General features: G+C 41.7%; 1 protein-coding gene and 1 long non-coding RNA gene across 2 annotated transcripts; one reads left to right on the forward strand and one right to left on the reverse strand.

Moving 5' to 3' along the window:
• Positions 1–291: 291 nt before the first annotated feature.
• On the forward strand, positions 292–20,312 carry LOC129470319 (uncharacterized). The gene is made up of 5 exons (XR_008653202.2): positions 292–377; positions 3,987–4,283; positions 17,446–18,106; positions 19,089–19,774; positions 19,911–20,312. It is a non-coding gene; the product is annotated as an uncharacterized lncRNA (long non-coding RNA).
• Positions 12,980–24,553, reverse strand: SLFN14 (schlafen family member 14). The gene is made up of 5 exons (XM_055258017.2): positions 24,484–24,553; positions 21,763–22,866; positions 19,219–19,347; positions 17,345–18,059; positions 12,980–13,814 (listed from the first exon to the last, which is right to left on the reverse strand). Exons 2-5 carry the CDS (start codon positions 22,820–22,822, stop codon positions 12,980–12,982), a joined length of 2,739 nt encoding a protein of 912 aa, XP_055113992.2. The 5' UTR covers positions 22,823–22,866; positions 24,484–24,553.
• Positions 24,554–25,588: the final 1,035 nt, after the last annotated feature.

Raw genomic sequence — 25,588 nt, forward strand, 5'->3', positions numbered from 1 at the left:
GAGACGAGACCACGGTGAAACCCCGTCTCTACTAAAAAATACAAAAAATTAGCCGGGCGTGGTGGCGGGCGCCTGTAGTCCCAGCTACTCGGAGAGGCTGAGGCAGGAGAATGGCGTGAACCCGGGACGCGGAGCTTGCAGTGAGCCGAGATTGCGCCACTGCACTCCAGCCTGGGCGAAAGAGCAAGACTCCGTCTCAAAAAAAAAAAAAAAAAAAAAAAAGAGAATCTTTACAGGCATCCCTTCCTCCCAGGCTCCTCCCTTGTCTCATCTGAAGGTTTGTTCCCCAGAACTATGAGAACCCTCTACATCTCTCTCTCTCAGCCCAGCCAGGTTCCTCTGGGCTGGAGTCCTATATCCCTGGCCTCAGCTACAAGGTGAGTCCAGTCTAAGGACCAGCTCCTCTCATTGTCTATTTCATTTATTTATTAAAAGTGTAGACCTAAAGTGTCTACTTCATCCTCTGTTGCCTGAAGTGGGTATATCTGGAAGAGTCTATAGCCACAGAGGGGATTTTCATCTTAGAGTTATGAGGTCTCTTTGAGAGACTCTCCATTCCATTGAATAGGCATGGCTTAGATCTCTCTGGATGATCTGTACTTACCTTGGGAATTAAAAGATTCCACAGGGTTGAGACGCTGAAAGGATGAGAAAGTTGCAGAAGCTCTGATCTACTCAGGAGTCCCAGCAGTTTGGCTGAGGACAGTGGTAACCCTCAAAGTCTAGAAAAGGATTTCAAATCCGACCTCTCTGCGAAAAAACAAGCGCATAAAAAACGCTGCTTTGGTATTTGTGAAAACAAAACTAGAAGGTTGCTGCCTTTTTAAACTTTCCGTTTCTCAGAATGCTCCTACTCATTTTAGGCCTGCCATTCTAGCCACAAGGGGGAAAAAAGTGCTGTTTCCTGCTTATCAATAGACTAAGTGGGCCAAAGACTAGTTCTGGCTAAAGACTAAAGAAACTTTATCAGAAGAAATGCTTCAAACACTTTGGAGAACAATACTACAAAAAAGTTTTTTGGATACACACCAAACTGTTATCAAGGATTACTTTCTCAGAAGAACTGGAGAGGAAGAAGATGGAAAGGGAGGAGAGAATTGTTACTTTGTCCAGTAGGCCTGAGTTACTCAAGAAATATTTTTTGTTGGCAACGAAAAAGGAAAAAAACAAAACAAAAAGAAACAGTGAAAGATCCAGAAAGGAAATTAAACAGTGCATCTCACTGACTTTCTCATTTAATTTTTATAGTAGCCTCCATAATCCTAATAGTTGTTGTAATTGGAGCCGAGATGAAATTCCTGCTGGATTCACTGTTATTAATTTAGCTGCTAATACTGTTGCTATTGTTCTGATCAAGTTCCTGCTGCTTTTTGACCTGCTGTCTCCCTCAACGGCCCATAGGAGTGACACTTCCCTTGAGCTCTTGTTGGTTTCTTGTTCCATTTCTTTTGGGTGTCTATCCTTATACATTGAAAAAATTATTACAGTGTGGATTTAGCAATGATTTTTAGCTATAAGAAAAGGTGCTGTGCACTAGAGGCAATTGAATTAGAGATGTCATTCATTAATCAGATAGTTAGTTCCCAATCTTGGCTGCTTGTCCAAATCTTTTGGCATGCTTTTTAAAAATTCAGATGCTAAGGTCCTTCCCCAGACATTCTGAATTAGACTATCAAGTAGCGGTGCAATATCATCAGGAGGTAGAGATATATCACATATACACAACACACACATATAGGCATAAACATAGAGACAGACACAAACAGATCTTATAATTTTCATTTAAAATCTTAGCCATGACTAGGTATACATAAACACAAAATTTAATAATTTTGATAAAAGTTGATTCTCATCTTTGTCTATTAATATTTTCTTTCGATCTCACCTTTCCATAGACATTTGTTTAGGATGACAGCTTGACAGCTTTCTTTTAAAAAAAATCCTTTTAGATATAAAATTTCAAATCTTCAAAGGTATACCTATCTTAATTATGACTCAAAACCAGTAAGTTTTTATGGCTTAAAACCTATAAGCCTTTTATCACTTAACTATGAACGTAAGAGGCATTCCCAAAGAGGACGCAAACCATGCAGCCCTTTTGCCGGGCGCGGTGGCTCACACCCGTAATCCCAGTATTTTGGGAGGCTGCGGCGGGCAGATCACTTGAGGTCAGGAGTTCGAGACCAGCCTGGCTAATATGGTGAAACTCCGTCTCTACAAAAATTAGCCGGGCCTGGTGGTGCATGTCTGAAATTTCAGATACTCGCGAGACTGAGACGGGAGAATCACTTGAGCCCGGGAGGCGGAGGTTACAGTGACCAAGATCACGCCACTGCACCGCAACATGGGCGACAAGAGTGAAACCCTGTACTCAAAAAAAAAAAAGAAAGAAAGAAAAAGAAAAAAGAAAGAAAGAAAAGAAAATGAAGGTTCAGATGACAAACGCCTCTTATGGACTGGGACCTTTTATTAAGACAAACTTCTCTGAGAGCTGGCACAGTCGGACGAAAATGCTGCTTATCTTAGATCTTGGGTTCCAGGCTGGTGGCCTGACGCAAACCAGCAACACTTGCGCCCCCTGGCGGCGAAGACCAGAGAGACTTTTAAAGCCAAGCTCACGGGACATAAAAAGAAAGAAGAATCGAATCTCATGACTTTCTTCCTTAAGACAAACAACACAAACGACAGAGACAAGGACTTTTTATTATTCCTGGGAGGCTGTGGATCATACCCAGACCAAATTTATAAAAGTTACAATTCAAAGAACTCATTCTTACAAATGTTTTTCTCCTGCCAATCTGAATTTGGAAAGGAAGAGACAAGGAAAATATACATTCTCCTCTCTATAGGGCACTGCAGATAGATACGTCGGGGGGCTGACATTGGTAAGAATTCTTACCTTCTGCAGGTTCTGCCAGCTCTTCCGGGATCCTACCCTTAAGCTCTGAAGTGAGTGGCACATCCCAACCTTCTAGGGTCCCATTTTCATTACCAGAAACCATAGGGGAGGCAAAATTTTACCTCTGTTCTCTTAGGGATTTTGGCTAGGCCTGAGAATTAAATTGACCTATGACAGATTAATAAGAGAAAAACATACAGATTTTTACATATAGGAGCCCCTATAGAAAATTTAAGACCTAAAGAAGTGCCGAAACCTAAATGCTTATATAGTAGGATGAGCAAAGAGTGCGACTGTAGAAAAGTAATTACATTAAAGTATGTGTGAAGGCAAAGTAAGATAAGGGTTATTTTAGCAAGGTCTGTTTGTACAGAATTATGCTGGGTATGACCCCTGTCAAAGAATGTTTTTTCTTCTCCTGGTACAGGAAGGGCATCTTTCACTTGAGACTTTTATCTCCTGTTTTCAGGAAGAAAAAAAGATTAAGATTCCCTTTTTGCATCTGCTATTTTATTTTTATTGTTATTATTATTTCAACAGTTTGGGGTGAACAGGTGGTGTTTGGTTACATGGATAAATTCTTCATTGGTAATTTCTGAGATTTTGGTGCACCCATCACCCGAGCAGTGTACACTGCACCCAGCATGTAGCCTTTTATCCCTCACCCTGCTCCTACTCTTCCCCCGAGTCCTCAGAGTCTATTATTTTTATGCCTTTGCATCCTCATATGCATCTGCTATTTTCAAGTGCCTTTAGCTCCAAATAATCCTTATGCCAAAATGGCATATTTGGGAGCAACAGATTCTGCCATGCTTCAGTACCTTTGGCCAAACACAGGTTTGCTTTCCAGACCTCCTGGGTTCTGTGCCTGGCAACTGCACAAGCAGGGCACACACACATGCCATCTTCCCACAGTGACCCGTGGGGAAGCGACGAAAGAAGGCTGCTTCTGTCCTAATTCTGTTGCTCTGTTGCAGTTCCCTAAAATGTCTGCCCCCACCCCACCCCACCCTACCCCATATTTTATGGAATTAGGTGAAGAGCTTTTTCCTCCTTTACTTGCCCATCATCCTCTTATTCTCTATAGGCATGAGTTCTGGCTGCTCATGAAACCAGTCCGAACGTAAGGGGCACTACTGCACTGATAATCTTGGTTCCTTGTTCAAAGGCACCAAGAGCCACCTCTCCCTAGGCTGCAATGTGGGAAATGCCTCACATACTATATGGGAGACTGCAGAGAAGAAAGGGGTCACCAGAACAATCAGCCCAAACAGGATATACAATGGAATGTATGCCATGATTACAACTCTGCTAAAATATATCTGCCGGTGGACTAGACCAGGAAATGAACAAGCAAAAGTGAAAGCAACTGCACGATTCGGCGGTAATAATAGGGACTGAATTTTCTTTTGTGGTTCTCTATTTTCTAATCTTTCTATAATGTAATTATATAGAACTTGTAATGACAGGTATATCTTTTATGTTTCTTGGTATACAAAATGCTATCCTCTGAACATTTCTTATTATGTAAGTCATTTAGGAAATCATATTGATTTTGTAGAAAAATTGTAGAGGCTAAGAATACCATCAGTATTCTAAGTGTATTTGATCCAAGCCTCAGCATAAAATCAAATGAATTACTGTCAACACGGAAGGAGACTTACGCCTTTAACTTTGATATACAAACAGAAGAACATAGAAGCTAACGTGGACTTTGGAGTCAGACAGACATGGGTTCAGATCTCAGATTCAGAACTTACTAGTTCTGTGATCTTGGGTAAGGTATTTATTGTTTATTTGTTTATTTATTTACTTATTTATTTATTTTTAGAGCTAGAGTCTTGTGGTATTGTCCAGGCTGGAGTGTAGTGGTATGATCATGGCTCACTGCAACCTTGAACTCCTGGGCCTAGGCAATCTTTCCACCTCAGTCTCCCAAGTAGCTGGACTACAGGTGTGTGCCACCACGCTCTGCTAATTTAGAAAAAAAATTTATAGAGACAGGGTCTCTCTATATTGCCCAGGCTGATCTCAAACTCCTGGCTTCAAGCAATCCTCCAGCTTTGACCTCCTAAGGTGCTGCGATCGCAGGCGTGAGCCATCGAAACTGGCCCTAAGTATTTATCTTTTAAGTCATAACCTCCTCAGCTGTAAATTGGGACTAGTAAGATCTAAAATTTATTGAGAGCTTTCCACATACTATGCTTTATTTAAATGTCTCATTTATTTATTTGTTTATTTTTTGAGATGGAGTCTCACTCTATCGTCCAGGCTGGAGTGCAGTGGCGCGATCTTGGCTCACTGCAACCTCTGCCTCTAGGGCTCAAGTGATTCTTCTGCCTCAGCCTCCCAAGTAGCTGGGATTACAGGTGTGTGCCACCACACCCAGCTAATTGTTTTGTATTTTTAGTAGACACGGAGTTTCACCATGTTGGCCAGGCTGGTCTTGAACTCCCAACCTCAAGTGATCTGCCCGCCTCGGCCTCCCAAAGTGCTGGAATTTCAGGCGTGAGCCACTGTGCCCGGCCAATATCATATTTATTTATTATTTTTATTTTTTTAGACAGTATCATGCCCTGTTCCCCAAGCTGCAGTGTAGTGGCCCCATCACAGCTTTCTGTAGCTTCGACCTCCTGGGTTCAAGTGATCCTCCCACCTCAGCCTCCAAAGTAGCTGGGACTACTGGCATGCACCACCATGCCTGACTAATTTTGGGGGTTTGTTTTATGGAGATGGGGTTTCACCGTGTTACCCAGGCTGGTCTCAAACTCTTGGGCTGAAGTGATCCAACTGCCTCGGCTTCTCAAAATGCTGGGATTACAGCTGTGAGCCACAGTGGTCAGCCTAAATGTAGTATTAACTTTCAATCTTCATCTTTACCTGAAGTCACAGGTATGAATTTTACCTCTATTTTATAGATGAGAAAACTGAATCTTGAAGAGGTAAAGTAACTTGCTCAAGGTCATCCAGCCAATTAAGGAATAGAGTTGGAATTCAAGGCCAGAGTTGATCCGACCCCTGGACTCAAGCCCTTAACACTGCCTTATCCTACCTTACTGCTATACATAATTCAAAGACTGGTTGGGGGTTAAAAGATATATTTTTTAAAACAATTTGCACCATGTCTAGTACATACTAAGCACTTAATATATGTTTGTTGTAACTGCATATATCAGAGGAGACATCAATGGGACTGTAGAGGTATTTTGATGTATTAGCTGTTGACTGGTGGGGTTTGTTATATTTGGCTGGCTAGGAAGGAATCATCTGCTTCCTTCATTGTCTCCCCTTCTACCACATGCCTCTTTCAAGCTGTACAACTGGGCAAAGACAGCGTTCCCTGATTAAAGCAGGGATAAGGGACTTTATCTGCAATTGGCCCAAGAGAACTCTGAAGTAGTAAACAATAACAAGAGGAAATACATAGTGGCTATGTCTTAATTTCTCGTATTCACACCCATTTTAGATCGAGAATGAAAGAAGAAACAAAAGTGAAAACTGATCCCATTTCTTTCAAAATCATGTTTGCCTTCTGTTAACTGAAGATATTGAATGGGGCAGCTAAGGCCCCTCCTTCCCCTTGTGAATGAGGTAGATTCAGAGAGAAAACACTGTCCCTGGAACTTTCCAAATGCCCATTTCCCTTGATAATCAGCAATATCTGCTCTGAAGTTGTACCTGTATTTGTCAGGGATTTTAAGGGAAGGAAGATGGGGACATCATAATTCTACATCACTAGGAAATGCCTGCAAGGTTGCAATGGGAGAAGGTAAGATGAAGCAGCCTTAGGGGATCTGGCAGTTCATGTCAGGAGGGCCTGACCTTGGATGGGTCAGGAATATGACCAGAGTCTGATCCTGAGCTTTGCAGATCAAGAAATTCAGACTTTTCCAGAATGGTCAAGAGGCTCTGTGATGACTGCAGATGTTAACTGTAGGAAACAGAACAGGCTAGTCAGCTGTCTGCTTACAATAAAGGCTAATGCTTTCCAGAGACAAGAGCTTGACAGAAGACCCTGATGGCAAACATAAGTATTCTTGTTCACTCTGAATATTCCAGCATACACTGGAGAGTATTTTCAGAGTATTTATAACTTCTCAGAGTTGGGATTATGAGAAAAAGGATTCTATTTAAATGTTACATTTAACAAACTTGGCCACTTACTTGATACGTGACTTTGAGAAAGTGAAATTCTCTGTGCTTCAGTTGTATCATTTACAAAGTGGAGATAATGTGTAGATACTTCATAGAGTTGTCGTGAGAATGTATGCAAAGCATTTAGCAAATCGTAGCTGGTTGTAGTAAGATTTCAATAAGTAGTAGCATGCAGTTATTATAAACTTTGTATTTATTTCAGATTGAAGCTTCTTGAAAATAATTTTATGTTCATCCTGCCCAAAACCTTGGGGAAACGGAGGCAATTCAGCTTCACAGAAGATCTAGTTGACCTCGACACTTTCTCCTCTTTCTCAAATGGGTTTCCCATGCCAGAGTTTCTCTTTTTAAAAAGTCCTGTTTAGGCTGGGTGCAGTGGCTCACGCCTGTAATCCCAGCACTTTGGGAGGCTGAGGCAGGTGGATAGCTTGAGCTCAGGAGTTTGAGACCAGAATGGGCAAGATGGCAAAATCCTGTCTCTACAAAAAGTACCAAAATTAGCCAGGCTTGGTGACGCACACCTGTAGTCCCAGCTGCTCAGAAGCTGAGGTGGGAGGATTGCCTGATCCTGGGAAGTCGAGGCTGCAGTGAGCTGTGATTGCGCTACTACACCCCAACGTGAGCAACAAAAATGCGACCCTGTCTCAAAAAAATTTTTTTAATTAAAAAAATTAAAAGGTCCTGTTCATGGTCAGAGGCATCTTTTCTTTTCTCTTTGTACCTTATGTCAGTTTTAAGTGACCACAGATTTTTTTTTTAATACAGTGTCGAGGTTATATAATTCATGTTTCTACCCATAGGTCTCCAAGTTAAGTTCTTCTCTGCAGCCCCAGGTTAGGGTGGTGAGCCTTAGTTTCACTCTCTGTGCTCCCTTGCAGCCCTTTTAGAGTCACCTGTTTCCAAGATATCATTGCCTCTTTTTTGTCATCAGAACCTGATGTCAGCATTTTGTTCTCTTAGTTAATGCAACAAAATTTATACATTATCAGATGCAGTGATTGGGGTTTTCTATTCACTTCCCATCAGAACTAATCTGACTAAGGTGATTCTTTCATCCAGGTCACCTTTTCGTCCAGTAAGCCCATCTCCAGGGATTTATAAATATACCAGAAAAAGAAAAGGTTGTATGCCTGAGTATGTGCCTGGCTTAACTTAATTGGTGTAAGATTGCTAGTGACACAAATAACAGGGGAATGATCATTGAAATTTCATATGATCTGGCTAGGATGCGGTGCACCCATTAAAAATGATTATATTGAAGACTGTGCTACAACATGAGGAAATGCCTGCATTAGTCAGCTACAGCTACAAAACAAACAACCTTGAAATCTCAGTCATTAAATAATAAGCTTTTATTTCTCATTCATGCACTTTCAGATCAGCTGGATTTTGGCTGAGCTAGTTAGGACTGGTGGAACTTGGCTCCAGGCCATGAGTTGAGTTCAAGTTGGATTCACATAGCTCAGTGGCTGGTGGGCCACCCAGGGTACATTCTTTGTATGGAAATAGCAGAAACCCGAGAGAGTAAACCCAATGCTGAAAGTCCATGTACAGCCTCTGTGCACATCACAACTACTAACATTCCAAGTCACATGACCAAGGCCACATTATAGGGGTGGAAAATATCTCTATCTCTAATGTTAGTAACTACAAAGGGTATAGATATAGAGAGGTATGAAATATTGGGAACAATAATGTAGTCTATAGCAATATCTCACAAAACAATTAAACGGAAAAAGCACACATATAGGATATAAAGTTGAAGGCACAACTTGATCATAACTGTGTGAAAATATTTTTCCATATCAACAAAGAATAGAAAAAAAATAAGCAAAAAGGAAAAAAGTTACACCCAGATAACAAGATGATTTAGGAACTTTTTTTTTTTTTTTGAGACAGAGTTTCACTCTTGTTGCCCAGGCTGAAGTGCGGTGGCGAGATCTCAGCTCACTGCAACCTCCACCTCCTAGGTTCAAGCAATTCTCCTGCCTCAGCCTCTCAAGTAGCTGGGATTACAGGCATGCGCCACCACGCCCAGCTAATTTTGTATTTTTAGTGGAGACAGGGTTTCTCCATGTTGGTGAGGCTGGTCTCGAACTCCTGACCTCAGGTGATCCACCCGCCTCAGCCTCCCAAAGTGCTAGGATTACCAGCGTGAGCCACTGCGCCCAGCCTGAATTAAGAACTTTTAATTTTGCCTTTCTCCATTTCCGAAGCTTCCATGACAATATTATATTACCCTTCTTTTTAAAAGTAAGTTTTAGAAGCATCTCACAGCTTCTAAAGCTTCTCTTTTATCTTAGTTATTTCATTTAGTTAATTGCTTTATCCATCATATTAAGACTTAGTAGAAAATATTAAGAATTCTAAATACAACCAAGTTAGTCCATTATTCTTAGTCCCCACCAGTTCCTAATCTTACATTTTGAATCTAGTGAACTTTCATCATAGATCCTTAATTTGACCTGTTGCCTGAAAACAATTGAGTTGCCTTTATTGTTCCCTTATTCTTCATTATTACAGTGTTAAAGATTATTCTCCACACTGACTTCTTTGAAATCTCTAACATTACAAATTCATACTATTGAATAGAATCATTGTAGATTCTAGTTTTCTAAAAGCTACAAGTACAATTCAGCACATATTTACTGAGCGCCTGCCCTGTGTGAGGCACTGTACTAATTGCTCTAGGGGAAATAAAGATGTGTAAGTGACTCATCCTCTTACTCTCAAGGAGCTCACAGTCTTAATAGGAAGAGAAATGTGCACACATTTTTTGAGGACAGAAAGAACAGACTAGGAGAAGGGTTAAATGGTTCTCAACCCTTGTGATATATTAGAATCATTTGGATTTTTTTTTTTTAGGAGATAGAGTCTTGCTCTGTAACCCAGGCTGGAGTGCAGTGGAGTAATCATAGGTCACTGTAGCCTCAAACTCCTGGGCTCAAGTGATCCTCCCACCTTGGCTTCTGGAGTAGCTAGGACTAAAAGCATGCACCACCATGCCCAGCTAAGTTTTTTAAAAAAAAATTTTTGTAGAGATGGGGTCTTGTTATGTTTCCCAGGCTGGTCTCCAGCTCCTGGCCTCAAGTGATTCCCCCAGACCTCAGCCTCTCAAAGTTCTGGTATTACAGGCACGAGCCACTGCACCCTGCCTGGACAACATTTAATAAATACCGATGCCCGAGCCTGTGTTCAGACATGCTGAGGTTAATTAGTCTGGTGTCTGGCCTGATCACTGATTTTTTTTTAAGTCCGCCAGGAAATTATAATGAGCATCCAGGGTTGAGAATCACTGAGTTAGTTATTCTACTTTCATCCTGATTGAGTTGTTTCACTAGACTAAGAACTGACAAAGACTCTCAAATTCAATATTTAAAACAATTCTTTACAAATCAATTCTTTTATTAAAAATTATATGATGCATGCACATATTTTAAAAAGTCAAATGGTACTAAGGCTTATGACTAAAATATAGCAATTCCTTGTCCCACTCATACTCCTTCATACCCTGTTGACTTTGACTCCTTAAATTATTTTTATAGAATTCATCCATCTCCCTACATCAGCATGTCAATCCACTGGCATCTTTTGCAAAACCGATTGCCGAACTTCATTTCCTCCTACCCAAAACTACCCTAAAGCGCCCAAGGAAAGGTAAAAAGGAAGAAACACCAGGTAATTAGAGCAGGGGAAGCAAGGGAGAGGTTTTTCTTTTCAATCCATGCCTAGGTACAGACTAGCCCTTCTAATGGGCCTAAGCAATTCAGAATGGCAGCTAAGACAGCTTCTCGAAACCCTGCCTGCTCTTCCACCTCTTGGAAGGCTGAAGGGCTTTATCTAAAATCATAACCAAAATTTCCACATGTTCTCCTGGACTCAAGCCTCCCCAGAGTCAGTCAAGTTATCCTAAACTTTTCTAGAAGTTAAAACAGTTTGGAAATAGGAATACTTCCAAAGCAATTTAAAAATCCTTGCAAAAGCAAGAGTAATTTGAAGAGCACAGAATTGGCTCAGCCATTTGGGAAGCTGACTAGAAAAGGGGAACTTTGATTTCATTTCTAATATGTATCATACACATTGGAAAGTTTCACTTAGGGAGATAGTAAAAGTTTAATTGAGGTAGTAGGCATTTGAACAAGGATGTGATTGACAAGTAAGGATTTCAAAGGTGGAGGGGACAGAAAAGGGTTTAAAGACTGAGAAAATGGCACAGGCACAGACCAGGAGTCAGGGATGTGTGTAGGTGGTGTCGGTGGTAAAGTTGCCACCCAGGATCCCTGTAAACTCTGAGAGTTGGATTTAAAAATTAGCACCAAGTCATAATGGAAGAGATCAGAGATGTGCCAAGGCCCCTTATAGGAAGACTACTTTCCAGGCCAGCGGCAGAGTATAAGGCGTTTCTAGCCTACATGAATGTATTAACATACATAGAGGATAAATGTAGGCAAAATTTGTATATGTTGAGGGCAGTAAGCAGAGGGTTGGTGGTGAACCTGGAAACTTTAGAAACCAAGACAGAGAAAAAAAAATTCATCTGAGGGTAGAGAATAATGAAAAACTAGTCATCCTTAGCATTCTAAATTTGCTTTAGCTTGTAAACCTGCAAACTAATTTGTCTAGTCCTTGTGATAGAAATATCTTTACTTTAGAAATGATTGCAATCTTATTTTATATTAAGTTGGTGCAAAAGTAATTGCGATTTTTGCACGTTTGCACCAACCTAATAGATACTGCAATAGTCTAATATAGCTTGAAGACTTAACATTTGCATCAGATTACCAGCTTCCCTTACTGTAAGGCTATGTTCATATAATGTTCATATAATTTGGCTTCCTATATTACTGTTGAGGGCACTGATTAGCAAAAGCATTTGACCCACTTATGACTATGGTCCTCACTATAAATTAACAGAGTAACATTTTCTTTTCTTTCTTTTTTTTTTTTTTTTTTTTGAGACGGAGTTTCGCTCTGTTGCCCAGGCTGGAGTGCAGTGGTGAGGTCTCGGCTCACTGCAAGCTCCGCCTCCCAGGTTCACGCCATTCTCCTGCCTCAGCCTCCCAAGTAGCTGAGACTACAGGCGCCTGCCACCGTGCCTGGCTAATTTTTTGTATTTTTAGTAGAGATGGGGTTTCACCGTGTTAGCCGGGATGGTCTCGATCTTCTGACCTCATGATCCACCTGCCTCAGTCTTCCAAAGTGCTGGGATTACAGGCGTGAGCCACCGCGCCTGGCCGAGTAACATTTTCATTTATGCTTTGGTCCTTTGTGAGCTTGATTAGCATAAAGCATCCCCAAGAGACTGATCTAGACTTGGTACAAAAAGGCATTCAAGTTCTGGACCTGGAAAGCTTGAGACCCATAGCCAGTATGAGGTGCCAGTCAATCGGCTACTTTTAAGACCTATCCAGTCAAAGTAACCAGCCTGGAGGGCACCATACCACCACCCAAAATATATGCCAGGCGGGCTGGGGTGCATGAGAAACACTGGGAGATGGAGATACAATAAAGGATGTGGTTGGGAGAGCAAGTCAGGGCATATTAATGAAAGCCTTGAAAATTGGTTAGGTTCGAAGGCTATAGGGACTCACTGAAGAAATGTTAGCAAGGTATTACATAAAATCAGTTCTCTGTTTGAGGAGAACTCTCTTTGATGGATGACAGCTGGATTGAGTGGGAAAGCTGGAGACAGGGGACTAATGAAGTCTATTGTAATTGTATAGGTAGGAAGTGAAGGACATTGTGAAAAGGCCAGTAGCATTGAAATGGAATGGAAGGCTCAGCTCCAAGAGACATTTCTGTGGCTCCAGGCCATACTGATGTGCCTTGATTTCCTCACTTGTAATATTAAAATGGAGTCACTGCCACCTGTCTAAGAGAAAGGACTCTGCTCTTCCTGTCTTCCTCTATTATTTGTAATAATTTTCAGAAGGCTGCCCTCTTTTCATAAAGCAGGTAGAGGTGTTTAATGGCTCTTGAAGCAAAGCAGAGCTTATGAAATTCCTCTGACTGGTCACATTCTGGACTAAGCCCAAACACGATAGTCCTCTCCAGGCCTGAAAATTGCTGAATGCTGTCTAAAACAATGTGGCTTCCCCAAACACCAGTGGCCGGGCTAAACACAACCTCTGATGGTCTGTGGGTCTCAATTAATTCCATTGCTTTTAGCAGTGCAAGCTTATAGCGTTCTCTGTCCTCCCCTCTCCTGCACAGAATTGCTATATCTTTGGGCAGATAGCCACACTGGAACAGGCTGTGACATTTTCTTGCCACATAGTTAGCTATTTGTTCTGTTGTCAGATTAGTCTTTGTCTCACACACCCCAGGCAGAGCCTGGGCACACATTGCCTCCTCATAGGCAGTCTCCCTGAACAACGCTAATGTGTCTGGAGACATGTTGGAGGGAGGATTTTCTTTGATCCTCTTCATTTCTTCTTTCATAACCTTCGCTATTTCCAGAGCACAGTGGATCCCACTGGTGATTGTTTTTCGAGGAAACTGAGCAGATGGAGGGGGAAGGCCATTGACATCTGCATGATGGATTTGAAAAGGGTCAAGAAAAAACCAGAGAATCCCACGGTGAAGGTTTTCACTTCCAGCCCCCTTCGCCTTTGGATGGGTGATGTTCTTAGCCTTCATGTACCAATTGCCATATTTGCTGCAGAAATTCTCAGTCTCATCCATCACTATGTGTTTAATCTTTAGAAAGTCCCCTTGCATGAAAGTTTTCCGGGTCACAGCTTGGCAGGTGGTTTGTTGGCTGTAAGGACGGAAAAAACAGGGCTTGAGGCATATCAACAAAAAGAACACCAGTAGTCATTACTCTCTGGAATGGAATCAGAGGCTGATTCTCATCTGCAGGCTGAGTCATTGATTCAGTAGTGTGAATACCACAAAACTGTTCTAATTACAAGTTACCTGACAGACAGAATGCATAATTTTACACCTTGTTCTTTGGGGTTATCCAGTTAAACCTGCATGTGAAACTTCTGAAATGAACCCAGGTAACAGATTGTATTATTTCTGTTAGTAATCCATTCCTACTGTTTGGCAATCCTGAAGACAAGTTCATTACATCTAAAGGAAATCTCAAAGTTAACTTACACTTCTTACTACCATTTCTTTACTTTCTATCCTCTTTAGAGCTGGAAAACAGTTACCTCGATGCATATCATAATTTTTACGTGCAAAAAAAGCGTGGACTAGTTCAAATTCCTCTAAAGCTTCTTTAGATTTTGGTAAGAGAAACATCAAGAGGATGCTGAGTTCCATGACACATCAAGTAGGGTACCAAATCTACGGGGCTATGCCTCTTTAGAGCTACCTCATTTACTTAGCTCAATTTTCCTTTATAGTATGCTTTAGCATATATGTATTTTTTCTTAACAAATTTGGTTGTTTTTTGCCTCCTTTAATTTGGATCCAAGCAACATCACTCATCCCTACAGATGCCATGATTTTACACAGGCAGTTCCTAGGGCCTTTACTGCCTATGCCTTGAATCATAACTATGTTCTTCTCTTCTGGTTTGGACTGTGTGGACAAATAAAAGCACTGATTCTTAGCCATCTTTGTATCCCTCTCACATTAAGGGTTTAATAGATATTTGTTGAGTTAGCCTTTTGACTGGAGTATTTTCAAACTTAGCTATAAATCTTAATAAAGTACGTAGTCCTCAGCACAGTCTACAGGATCCCTCATAATCTGGCATCTGCCTCCTTTTCAACATCACCACCTGCTGTATACCCACAGTCTGCACGGCTCTAGTCAGACCTACCATTCTGGTTCTCTAGTGTCTCCATGTCTTTGAACTTGCTGTGCCCTTTGCCTAGAAAGCCCTCCCCTATTTGATTCACTTCTCCTGCTGACTTCTTAACAGTGTGCCCAATGGTCTCCTTCACTGGGGAATATTTACCAACCAACCTCTCGCCGGTTAAAATGAGCATGAGGCCAGGTGCAGTGGCTCACGCCTGTAATCCCAGCACTTTGCAAGAAGGAGGTGGGCGGATCACCTGAGGTCAGGAGTTCAAGACCAGCCTGGCCAACATGGTGAAACCCCGTCTCTACTAAAAATATAAAAATTAGTTAGGCGTGGTGATGCACACTTGTAATCCCAGCTACTCGGGAGGCTGAGGCAGGAGAATCACTTGAACCCAGGAGACAGAGGTTGCAGTGAGCTGAGATCGTGCCACTACATTCCAGCCTGGGTGACACAGCAAGACTCTGTCTCAAAAATAAATCAATAAATTAATTAATTAAAATGAGCATGTCTTTATTATTATACAACACTCACATTTTTTTTTTATGGCAAGGTCTTCAATATGTTTTCTCCTCTAACACTAAATGTAGCACAGTAGATACCACATCAACAGTGCTCAAAAAGATTCATTGAATAACAAAACCAAACCGAAAATCATAATGATTTTGCCCCCATTTGCTGAATTCTATAATGATCAATTCATTTTACTAAATTAAAAGTTAGAGATTTAAATCAGAAGTGCATTTGCATATTTTCTAAAATTACTGATGCAGAACAAGTCAAAATTGAAAATATTTTATGAACAAAATCCAACTGTATTTAAATTCAAGTTTCGCTAGGTACAATGTCTAATTAGTAGAAATACCCTATGACTTTAAAACATTACGTATCAAACAGAAAGTATACTTAAAGCATAATGGGTTCATTTCTACTTCTCTTAAATATAAGGCCATGGATTGTGAAAAAAAAGTTTCTGGTTCTATAAATTTAAGTTATGCACATGTGGGTTATTTATAATAGATGTTTAAGGTTGAACATTATAAATTACCTGTTTACAGCTCAATTCCATGATTATTTGGAAATGTGTATATAGTCTGGGCTCTTGCACTTATGCAACTAAGGCACTGCAAAAACTTAAACTAAAAACACAAATTACTTTTGCGGCACTCTCGAAAAGACTGACTAAATATATTTTTGTGTGTGTGCAACCAACTCCCAATACATCGGTGGGTAACTCCTCCCACATGAATAGTCTGCCTACCCTCAGGAATATTTTTTGTCTGTGGTACCTCAGCCTACCGTTGTTTGAATGGCTCTTCAGAATCTATGTGCTTCCTCTCATTCTTAGTGCCCCCTATGACCATCTACACTGAACAAGATTTATACAATCATGTCATACCTAAGCCCCACAACAAAAGAGTACCCATTCCTCCTCTTGTTATCGGAGCAGGAGTGCTAGGCACTGGCGGCATCACAACCTCTATTCAGTTCTACTACAAACTATCTCAAGAACTAAATGGTGACATGGAACGGGTCGCCGACTCCCTGGTCACCTTGCATGATCAACTTAACTCCCTAGCAGCAGTAGTCCAAAATTGAAGAGCTTTAGACTTGCTAGCTGCCGAAAGAGGGGGAACCTGTTTGTTTTTAGGGGAAGAATGCTGTTATTATGTTAATCAATCTAGAATTGTCACCAAAAAAGTTAAAGAAATTCGAGATAGAATACAAAGCAGAGCAGAGAGGCTTCAAAACACTACACCCTGGGGCCTCCTCAGCCAATGGATGCCCTGGATTCTCCCCTTCTTAGGACCTCTAGCAGCTATAATATTGTTACTCCTCTTTGGACCTTGTATCTTTAACCTCCTTGTTAAGTTTGTCTTTTCCAGAATCGAAGCTGTAAAGCTACAAATGGTTCTTCAAATGGAGCCCCAGATGCAGTCCATGAGTAAAATCTACCACGGACCCCTGGACCGGCCTGCTAGCCCATGCTCCAATGTTAATAACATCAAAGGCACCCGTCCCGAGGAAATCTCAACTGCACAACCCCCACTACGCCCCAGTTCAGCAGGAAGCAGTTAGAGCGGTTGTCGGCCAACCTCCCCAACAGCACTTGGGTTTTCCTGTTGAGAGGGGGGACTGAGAGACAGGACTAGCTGGATTTCCTAGGCCGACTAAGAATCCCTAAGCCTAGCTGAGAAGGTGACCACTTCCACCTTTAAACACGGGGCTTGCAACTTAGCTCAGACCCGACCAATCAGATACTAAAGAGAGCTCGCTAAAATGCTAATTAGGCAAAAACAGGAGGTAAAGAAATAGCCAATCATCTATTGCCTGAGAGCACAGCAGGAGGGACAATGATTGGGATATAAACCCAGGCATTCGAGCCGGCAACGGCTACCCTCTTTGGGTCCCCTCCCTTTGTATGGGAGCTCTGTTTTCACTCTATTAAATCTTGCAACTGCAAAAAGAATATATATATATATATATATATATACATATTTTTGTGGGTGTGTAGTTGGTAAAACTCTTACGTCACAAAATCCTTTAGGAAATCGCTTTCACAAACATAGAGGATCTCTTTTGGTTTGCAGTGAAACAAGTCTTTAATTTTCTCCATGATCTTTATGGCTAGGGCTGTCTTCCTGACTCCTGGAAAGCAGTAGATGAATAATTCACGCGTCTTCTGAAGACTCTCAGAAAGCAACTGGCTCTGCTCCATTATGAGCAAGTTGAAAAATTCACAGCCCAGCTGGTCACTCAGAAGAGATCTGGAGGACAGGGAGACCACCACCAGAGCCTGCAGCAAGTCTTCCATTTCCTCCTCATCGGCAAGCCTGTAGGACCTGGGGTAACGCAGGGGGATCTCACCAGGTCTACTCTGTGTGCTGGTCAGGTGTATCAGCCTTGGAATGATGCACACTTTCCCTGTGTAACCACCAACAGTTTGCAGTTTCTGCTTTAACTGATGAGCTGTGTTTCGGGCATATTCAAGTCCTCCAGGCCAATCGGGGTCTATTAAGATTGTATAGAGTACCACGGGGCTGTTAACTGCTATTAGGAGAGCATCACACAGGACATTCTGTTCTTTCCTGAAGCCAACATCACCAGCCCAGCTTCTAGAAAATATCACAATCCCCTGAGAACAAGGATGTATCAGGGTCTTCATTAAACCCTCCAGTTCTTTATGATCTGAGAACAGCTTCTTACAGAGGGATTCTGGTTTAAATTGTACCTCTTCCTGTGTCACTGAAAATTCAAGGAATAGATGTTACCAAAACTTACAAAAGCATGTGGTAAGTATTTCTGCAATGTTGCAGAAAAAAATGATACCCGGTGCATTTGGGAAAATAAGAGCTTTCCTTTAGAATTGTGATTCTTAATCAGGAGCAGTTTTACTCCCCGACTCTCCCCCATCCCCAAGGACATTTGGCAATGTCTGGAGAATTTTTTCTTTTTTTTTGAGACAGAGTCTCGCTGTCACCCAGACTGGAGTGCAGTGGTGTGATCTTGGCTCACTGCAGCCTCTGCCTCCCTGGTTCCAGCAATTCTTCTGCCTCAGCCTCTGGAGTAGCTGAGATTACAGTCACATGCCACCACACCTGGCTAATTTTTGTATTTTTAGTAGAGACAGGGTTTCACCATGTTGGCTAGGCTGGTCTCAAACTCCTGACCTCAGGTGAGGTCACCTGCCTCGGCCTCCCAAAGTGCTGGGATTACAGGCATGAGCCACCATGCCTGGCCTGAGAATTTTTTATTGTCACAATTGGAGGGGAGCTACTGGTATGTAGCAGGTACCAGATAGGAATGCTGCTAAGTATTCTACAATTCACAGGGCTGTCCCTCCCTCCCCCAGCAAAGAGTTATCTGACTCAAATGACAATAGTGCTAAGGTTGAGAAACTCTGCTTTAGAAGAAGTTCAGATAACCCAATGGCTCCTTCTGCACTGGAAAGCTAGGGGCAGTTTTTTGATAGCTGAGACCTAAGAAATTCCCTGCACTCTCAAATTTGGAAAACAAAAGCCATATGTTATGAGAAGTTGGAAGGCACACAGAAATAGTAATAGTGGGAATCAGATGACTGGAAACAAGGGTCAGATATATAGATATATAAATATTATATATAATTATATATTACATACAATTATATATAATAATTATATAATAAATTAATAATAATAAATATTTAATAATTATTATTAAATAAGTATATATGTGACCCTTGTTTCCAGTCATACATATTATACATATGTAATATAGATATATGTAAAATTTCAGGATCATTATGTCTGCTAAGTCCTTCATTTGACCTTCCCTAAGGAGAAACACTTGAACTCATTGCTACTAATACCTCCCAACTCAATTTTAGAAAACAAATAGTCCCCGAAGTTGAAATCAAGAGGGATACCTGGAAACAAATGTCGTTGCAGAGCCTCCTTAAATTCGTGGACTTTTATGGGATATCCGGGACTTTTCCGTGCAGATGAAGCTGATGAAATCAGGCAAGAGTTGTAGTCTGTGCCCAAACTGGAAGGAGCTAGACAATTACACGGAAAGTTGTTTCAGACAAAAAATAAAAATTAAAAAAAAAAAAGCCTCTTTTTTTTGGCTCTTCTTACTAGAGACCTGTGACGTGCATGGGTGCCTGAGCAGTCGTACTTACTATGCCTCAGACAGCTCCCATATGTCAGGAAAGGAAGTCTGGGGATTCCTGCAGGGGACATATCACACATATTCTAAGTCACCGTGTGACTCGGCTTGAGCAAGTCATTTCACCTGTCACGCAGGAGTGAAGTAATAATCCCTAAGCTTCCTTTCCATTATAATATTCTGACTCCAGGTTATCTCTAAGAAGAAAAGGCATCTAGTGGGGATTAGCAAGGATTAAAGCACAGTATTTTAAAAATGGTGTTGGCCAGATGTGATGGCTCACGCCTGTAATCCCAGCACTTTGGGAGGCTGAGGTGGGTGGATCACCTGAGGTCAGGAGTTCAAGACCAGCCTGGCCAACATGGTGAAATCCCGTCCCTACTAAAAATACAAAAATTAGGCTGGGCACGGTGGCTCATGCCTGTAATCCCAGCACTTTGGGAGGTCAAGGCAGGCGGATCATGAGGTCAGGAGGTCAAGACCATCCTGGCTAACACGGTGAAACCCTGTCTCTACTAAAAACACAAAAAATTAGCCGGGCATGGTGGCGGGCGCCTGTAGTCCCAGCTATTCGGGAGGCTGAGGCAGGGGAATGGCGTGAACCCAGGAGACAGAGCTTGCAGTGAGCCGAGATCGTGCCACTGCACTCCAGCCTGGGTGACAGAGCGAAACTCTGTCTCAAAAAAAAAAAAAAAAAAAAAAAAAAATTAGCTGGGCATGGTGGTGTGCCTGTAATCCCAGCTACTCAGGAGGCTGAGGTGGGAGAATTGCTTGAACCTGGGAGGTGGAGGCTGCAGTGAGCTGAGATCATGCCACTGCACTCCAGCCTAGGCAACAAAGCAAGACCCTGTCTCAAAAAAAAAAAAATGTTGTTACAGTTGTTTATGTCCCCATCTAAGGTTAGATGGAATCAAAAGTGGCAGGATCTTTAGGCGAGAGGAGGAGAGAAGTGAACTCAAACAAATTAAGAGAAAGAATGACCCAATAAAATTCTCTAATCACTCAAGTCTTGATGAAATTTGGAACATACTGGCCGTGAAGGCAAGCAGATAGGCGTAGTTCAGCCTATAGTCCTTTATGGATTGATTAGGAATCACCAAGGCTGATTCCAAGCAAAACTGAAAGGTAAGTGAGAACACCAGGGGTCCTGCTCCCCCAGCACCCCCTTGCTCTAGCATCTCCTTTTGCATCATTTTCCCCCACTTGGTGGCCTAAGCCCAGTGGCTTAAGGTAATTAGCTCCTAATGCTACTGAAACAATTCAAATTTGTCAACAATGTTTTGCTTGAAAGAATTAGTGGAGTAGTGGAGTCATTTATTTTTTTTTTTATTTTTATTTATTTATTTTTTTTGAGACGGGGTCTCGCTCTGTTGCTTAGGCTGGAGTGCAGTGGGGTGATCTCGGCTGACTGCAACCTCCACCTCCCAGGCTCAAGCAATCCTCCCACCTCAGCCTCCCATGTAGCTGGGACTACAGGTATACACCACCACGCCTGGCTAATTTTTATATTTAGGGGAGAGATAGGGCTTCGCTATGTTGGCCAGGCTTGTCTCAAACTCCTGGGCTCAGGCAATCTGCCCACCTTGGCCTCCCAAAGTGCTAGGACTGCGCCCGGCCTCAGAGTTATTCTTAAATGGTGTTTCTCTAGAATATCATCTCTAAAATGAGGCTATTCCAATTTTGACTGGGATGATCAGCCTGCATAATTTTTTCAACAGGTTTATAGAGAATAAAAGGAGACCTTTCCTAACTCATGGCTGATGGCATACTGTAACTTCCTTTAAAAGTTGCTTAGGCTGGTCAGGAGTGGTGGCTCACACCTGTAATCCCAGCACTTTGGGAGGTTGAGGTGAGCTGATCACTTGAGGTTAGAAGTTCAAGACCAGCCTGGGCAACATGGCGAAACCCCATCTCTATTAAAAACATAAAAATTAGCCAACATGGTGGTGTGTGCCTGTAATCCCAGCTACTTGGGAGGCTGAAGCACGAGAATCACTTGCACCTGGGAGGTGGAGGTTGCAGTGAGCCGAGATCACACCACTGCACTCCAGCCTGGGTGACAGAGTCTAAAGAAAAAAAAGTTGTTTAGGCCATAGAATCCAAACATTTCTTGACCTCAAACAGTTTATATTCTGAGTCTTTGGAGCTAAAAATGTTAGATAAGGAATACTGTAATGGGAGAACACTTATAAGCAAAAGTAAATTTCTATTTTTTAACTAACATATATGACCAAATACCCACAAAAGGCAGAGAAAGGGTTTCCTCCCTGCTAATGGGGACAATGACTTCACTTGCCTTTACCTGACTGAGTATCCAGCATCATGACCACCCACTGCTCAGCTGTCAGCCGTGTGACAGAATTGTCTTTCATGATCCAGGAATCTGGGGCCTCTGCAAACACCACGCAACAGAAGGGCTCCACTTGAATCACACAGACATAACCATCCAGGACATCTTTTTGGTACACATTCAGGATTTTTGTAGTGAAATTTACCTTTGGCTTCTCACAGCAGAAGTGGAATGTAGGCAGTTTTTCTATGCAGTTTTCGATTTCTTTTTTTAATAAGTCAGGATTCACTTTTTCCCACTTACATCCAACCACTTCTTTGCTCTTATCATCCACCCCAATGAGGACATATCCCCCTTGAGTGTTGGCAAATGCAGAAACATAATGAGGCAGCATTTCTTTAATCCGAGGTATGACTTTTTTGGTGGTGAACCTTTTAAATTCGACATGTGTTGACTCGGTAAAGTTGAGTTTCTCCTTATACATGAGTTTGTCCTTTTTAAAAAATTCTGAAGCCAATATCCTCATATTTTCCTCTTCCTGAATGTATCTATTGAGAACCTGCTGAGGATGCAACTTCTTCACCCTTGGTCTTCGTCTTTGGGCTCTAAACCCCTTCTCTCTGAGAAGCTCCAGGGCACTGCTAGCACTCAAGTTGATGGCAGAAGTCACATCTCTCTGATATAAATTGGAGCGCAAGCTGCAAATCCTTAGTGGAAGGCTGAAAACATCTGGGCTCCATGACTTCACAAAAATCAGGAGATTGTGCCCCTGCTGCATGTAGTCAAGATATTTCTGTGAACCTGAAGGAAGGAGCTTTTGAAAAGAAGTTTCCAAATCCTGTCCCAGCCCATGGCATTGGTAACTATAGGTTTTATCATCAATCTCTGCTTTGATCACACCACCTCCAGAATTTAACAGTGCACATATAGCCCGGATAATTCTAGAATTCTCAGATCTTTTCAAACAGCTGTTGGTCATCTTCTTCCTGTTTTCTTCTCCAAAAATCACTCTGCCCACATCTACTATTACCTCAGGATAGGGCATTTCAGTATCAGTCTTAAGATTCTCCATTTCAGCAGCCCCTCTGTGCTCCAAACAATAAAAGAAAGGAGTTCCTATAATCAGGACAGAAATATTGTTTCTATATTAACAAGAATTCCAAAGATTACAATATTTTCTTCAAAACTATCAATTACTGGAGATACATTTTAATGTTGGAAATCATCTCTCTATATATGTATATTTGTTGTTGTTGTTGTTGTTTTGGGTTTTTTAGTTTTGTTTGCTTGTTTGTTTTTGAAATAGGATCTTGCTCTGTTGTGCAGGTTGGAGTGCAGTGGCACAGTAATAGTTCTCTGCAACCTCAGCCTCCCAGCTCAAGTGATTCTCCAACTTCAGTCTCCCTAGTAGCTGAGACTACAGACACGTGCCACCATGCCTGGCTAATTTTTCTTTTTCTTTTTCTTTCTTTCTTTTTTTTTTTAAGAGATGGAGTCTTGCTATGTTGCAATCCTCCTGCCTGGGCCTCCCTCCCAAAGTGCTGGGATTACAGATGTGAGCCACCGCACCCAACTGGAAATTATCTTTGATACTGCTGTTTTCTAATCACTTTGCCAAATATCCTTAGCCTTGCCAGAATAAGTAGGCATGGATAAAGGTGAATGCTTAATATTTGTCATAATGGAAAAATTAAATTGCTAACATTTTCAGCCATTTTGCATTTCAAATCAGGAAACACCAACACTGAGCCCAGACATAAAGGGCATGAGTTGGCACAGGAGCCCAGGAAGGTATTAGAGAATACGCAGAAATAGAAGTTGAAGTGAGAAGATGCTCTTATTTATAATTCAAAAAGGGAAGAAAGGAAGGCACTAGAGAACTAAGGAAGTATCATTTTGTAGTATATGTACTGTAGAAGATCTTGCTATAAACACAAACATAGGCTGGGTGTGGTAGCTCACATGTCTAATCTCAGCACTTTGGGAGGTGGATGTGAGAGGATTGCTTTCGGCCAGGAGTTGAGACCAGCGTGGACAACAGAGCAAGACCCCATCTCTACAAAAGATTTTTAAAAATGTTAAACATTAGGCAGGTATGGTGGTGCACACCTGCAGTCCCAGCTACCTAGGAGGCTGAGGTGGGAGGATCTCTTGAGCCCAGGAGTTTGAGGCTGCAGTGAACCATGATCGCACCACTGCACTCCAGCCTGGGCAGCAGAGTGGGACTCTGTCTAAAAAAAAAAAGTAAAAGTAAATAAATAAAATTCGATATTTTTATGTATTATTTCATACACTTTGAAAAGCTTTATTTTACTCCTGAAAGAATGTCAGTTGATACCAAATGCAGAAACCTTTTAACTCTTCACATGTTCTAAATCTCAAAAGTACATTGCCTCATATGTAGTGTGATGTGACAGCAGCATTTTCCTTCCCTTCTAATAGTTCTGCCCTGTGCTGTGGAAACCTCTAAGACTTGGAAAAGAACACGAGATTTTGGGGCATGGTAACTAAACTATTGTCACCCTTCTTTTGCTTCCTAGACCAGAAAACAGCCACCTAAACTGAAATTTGAGCTCTGAAACAAATATTTCAGAAAAGATCTGCTTACCTTTAGTTAATTGCAAAACAAAATATTTGCTAACTCAACCAAAATTCTTCCTCTAGGAGAAGAGAACCCATCTTTCTGTGTGATCTTTGCAAAACAGGGGCCCTGTGGGTGTTGTATGTACTCACCAAGAGGAAGAAAGCAGGCATCCGGCAAGACATGTGCACTCCTCTGACATCAGTTTGTTCTTGGTTGCCTTCTCACTTCCTTCAGGAAAACCAGAATCAACCTGGGGAGTTCTTTTTAGAATGTGAGCCTCTTCTATAGGTACATGTAAATGTAGTATTTTATGGCTCCTTAGGGTAATTTCCCATAACATTCTATTTATATGATAGAATCACAGAAGTGTTGGAAAGGACTTTAAAGATCCTCCAGTCCAACAATCTATCGGATTCTAAAATCTCCTCTATAATATTCCCAACTCCCAACAAGTTGCTATGCAAACCTCCAGCAACAAGCAACTCACTACCTATCAAATAGTCCCTCTAGTCCCTTCTAGTTTCTGACATCTGTGTTAGAAATGGTCTCCTTACTTTAAGCTGCAATTTGTCTCCCCATAACTTCCACTGATGGGACCCACAAAACAAATCTAATTGATTTTGAATAGCAGACCCATGGTCTTGTGACTCCTAAGTCTCATCAATGTTATTTGAATGCTGATAACAATTATGATAAATACAACATTTACTGAGATTCTAGCTCCAGATGAATATCCTTTCCACATTTCCCAGATTTTTTTTTTTCTTTTTTTGAGACAGAGTTTTGCTCTGTGCCCAGGCTGGAGTGCAGTGACGCGATCTCTCGGCTCACTGCAACCTCCATCCCCCAGGTTCGAGTGACTCTCCTCCTCAGCCTCCAGAGTAGCTGGAACTACAGGCAAGAGCCACCACTCTCGATAAATTTTTGTATTTTTAGTAGAGATGGGGTTTCACCACGTTGGCCAGGCTGGTCTCGAACTGTTGACCTCAGGTGATCCACCTACCTGAGCCTCCCAAAGTGCTGGGATTACAGGGACGGGCCACCACGCCAGGCCTTCCCAGAATTTTTTACTCATTTTCCTTTACAAATTTTCCCTAAATACTATTTTACTAATCCCTCATGCCCTCAGATGCAGACTGCACCTAAAATTAGATAAATGAGATTTTTTTTAAGATTTTTTTTTTTTTTTTACCTATGCTCTTGTGTTTCCTCTTGCTGCTTCAGTTTCACATCTAGCTGTGGTCTGAATGTTTG

This window comes from Symphalangus syndactylus, chromosome 20 (genome assembly GCF_028878055.3).
Source record: "Symphalangus syndactylus isolate Jambi chromosome 20, NHGRI_mSymSyn1-v2.1_pri, whole genome shotgun sequence".
Taxonomy (NCBI): Eukaryota; Metazoa; Chordata; class Mammalia; order Primates; family Hylobatidae; genus Symphalangus; species Symphalangus syndactylus.

Bases quoted from the DNA above. Each gene is read 5' to 3' on its own strand.
- SLFN14 (XM_055258017.2), bottom strand. From the start codon at position 22,822: ATGGAGAATCTTAAGACTGATACTGAAATGCCCTATCCTGAGGTAATA. The intron at 19,348-21,762 runs GTAAAGGCAAGT...GTAATTGTCTAG, and splicing joins GATGCTGGATACTCAGTCAG to CTCCTTCCAGTTTGGGCACA. The intron at 18,060-19,218 runs GTATCCCTCTTG...TTGAATTTTCAG, and splicing joins GCAACGACATTTGTTTCCAG to TGACACAGGAAGAGGTACAA.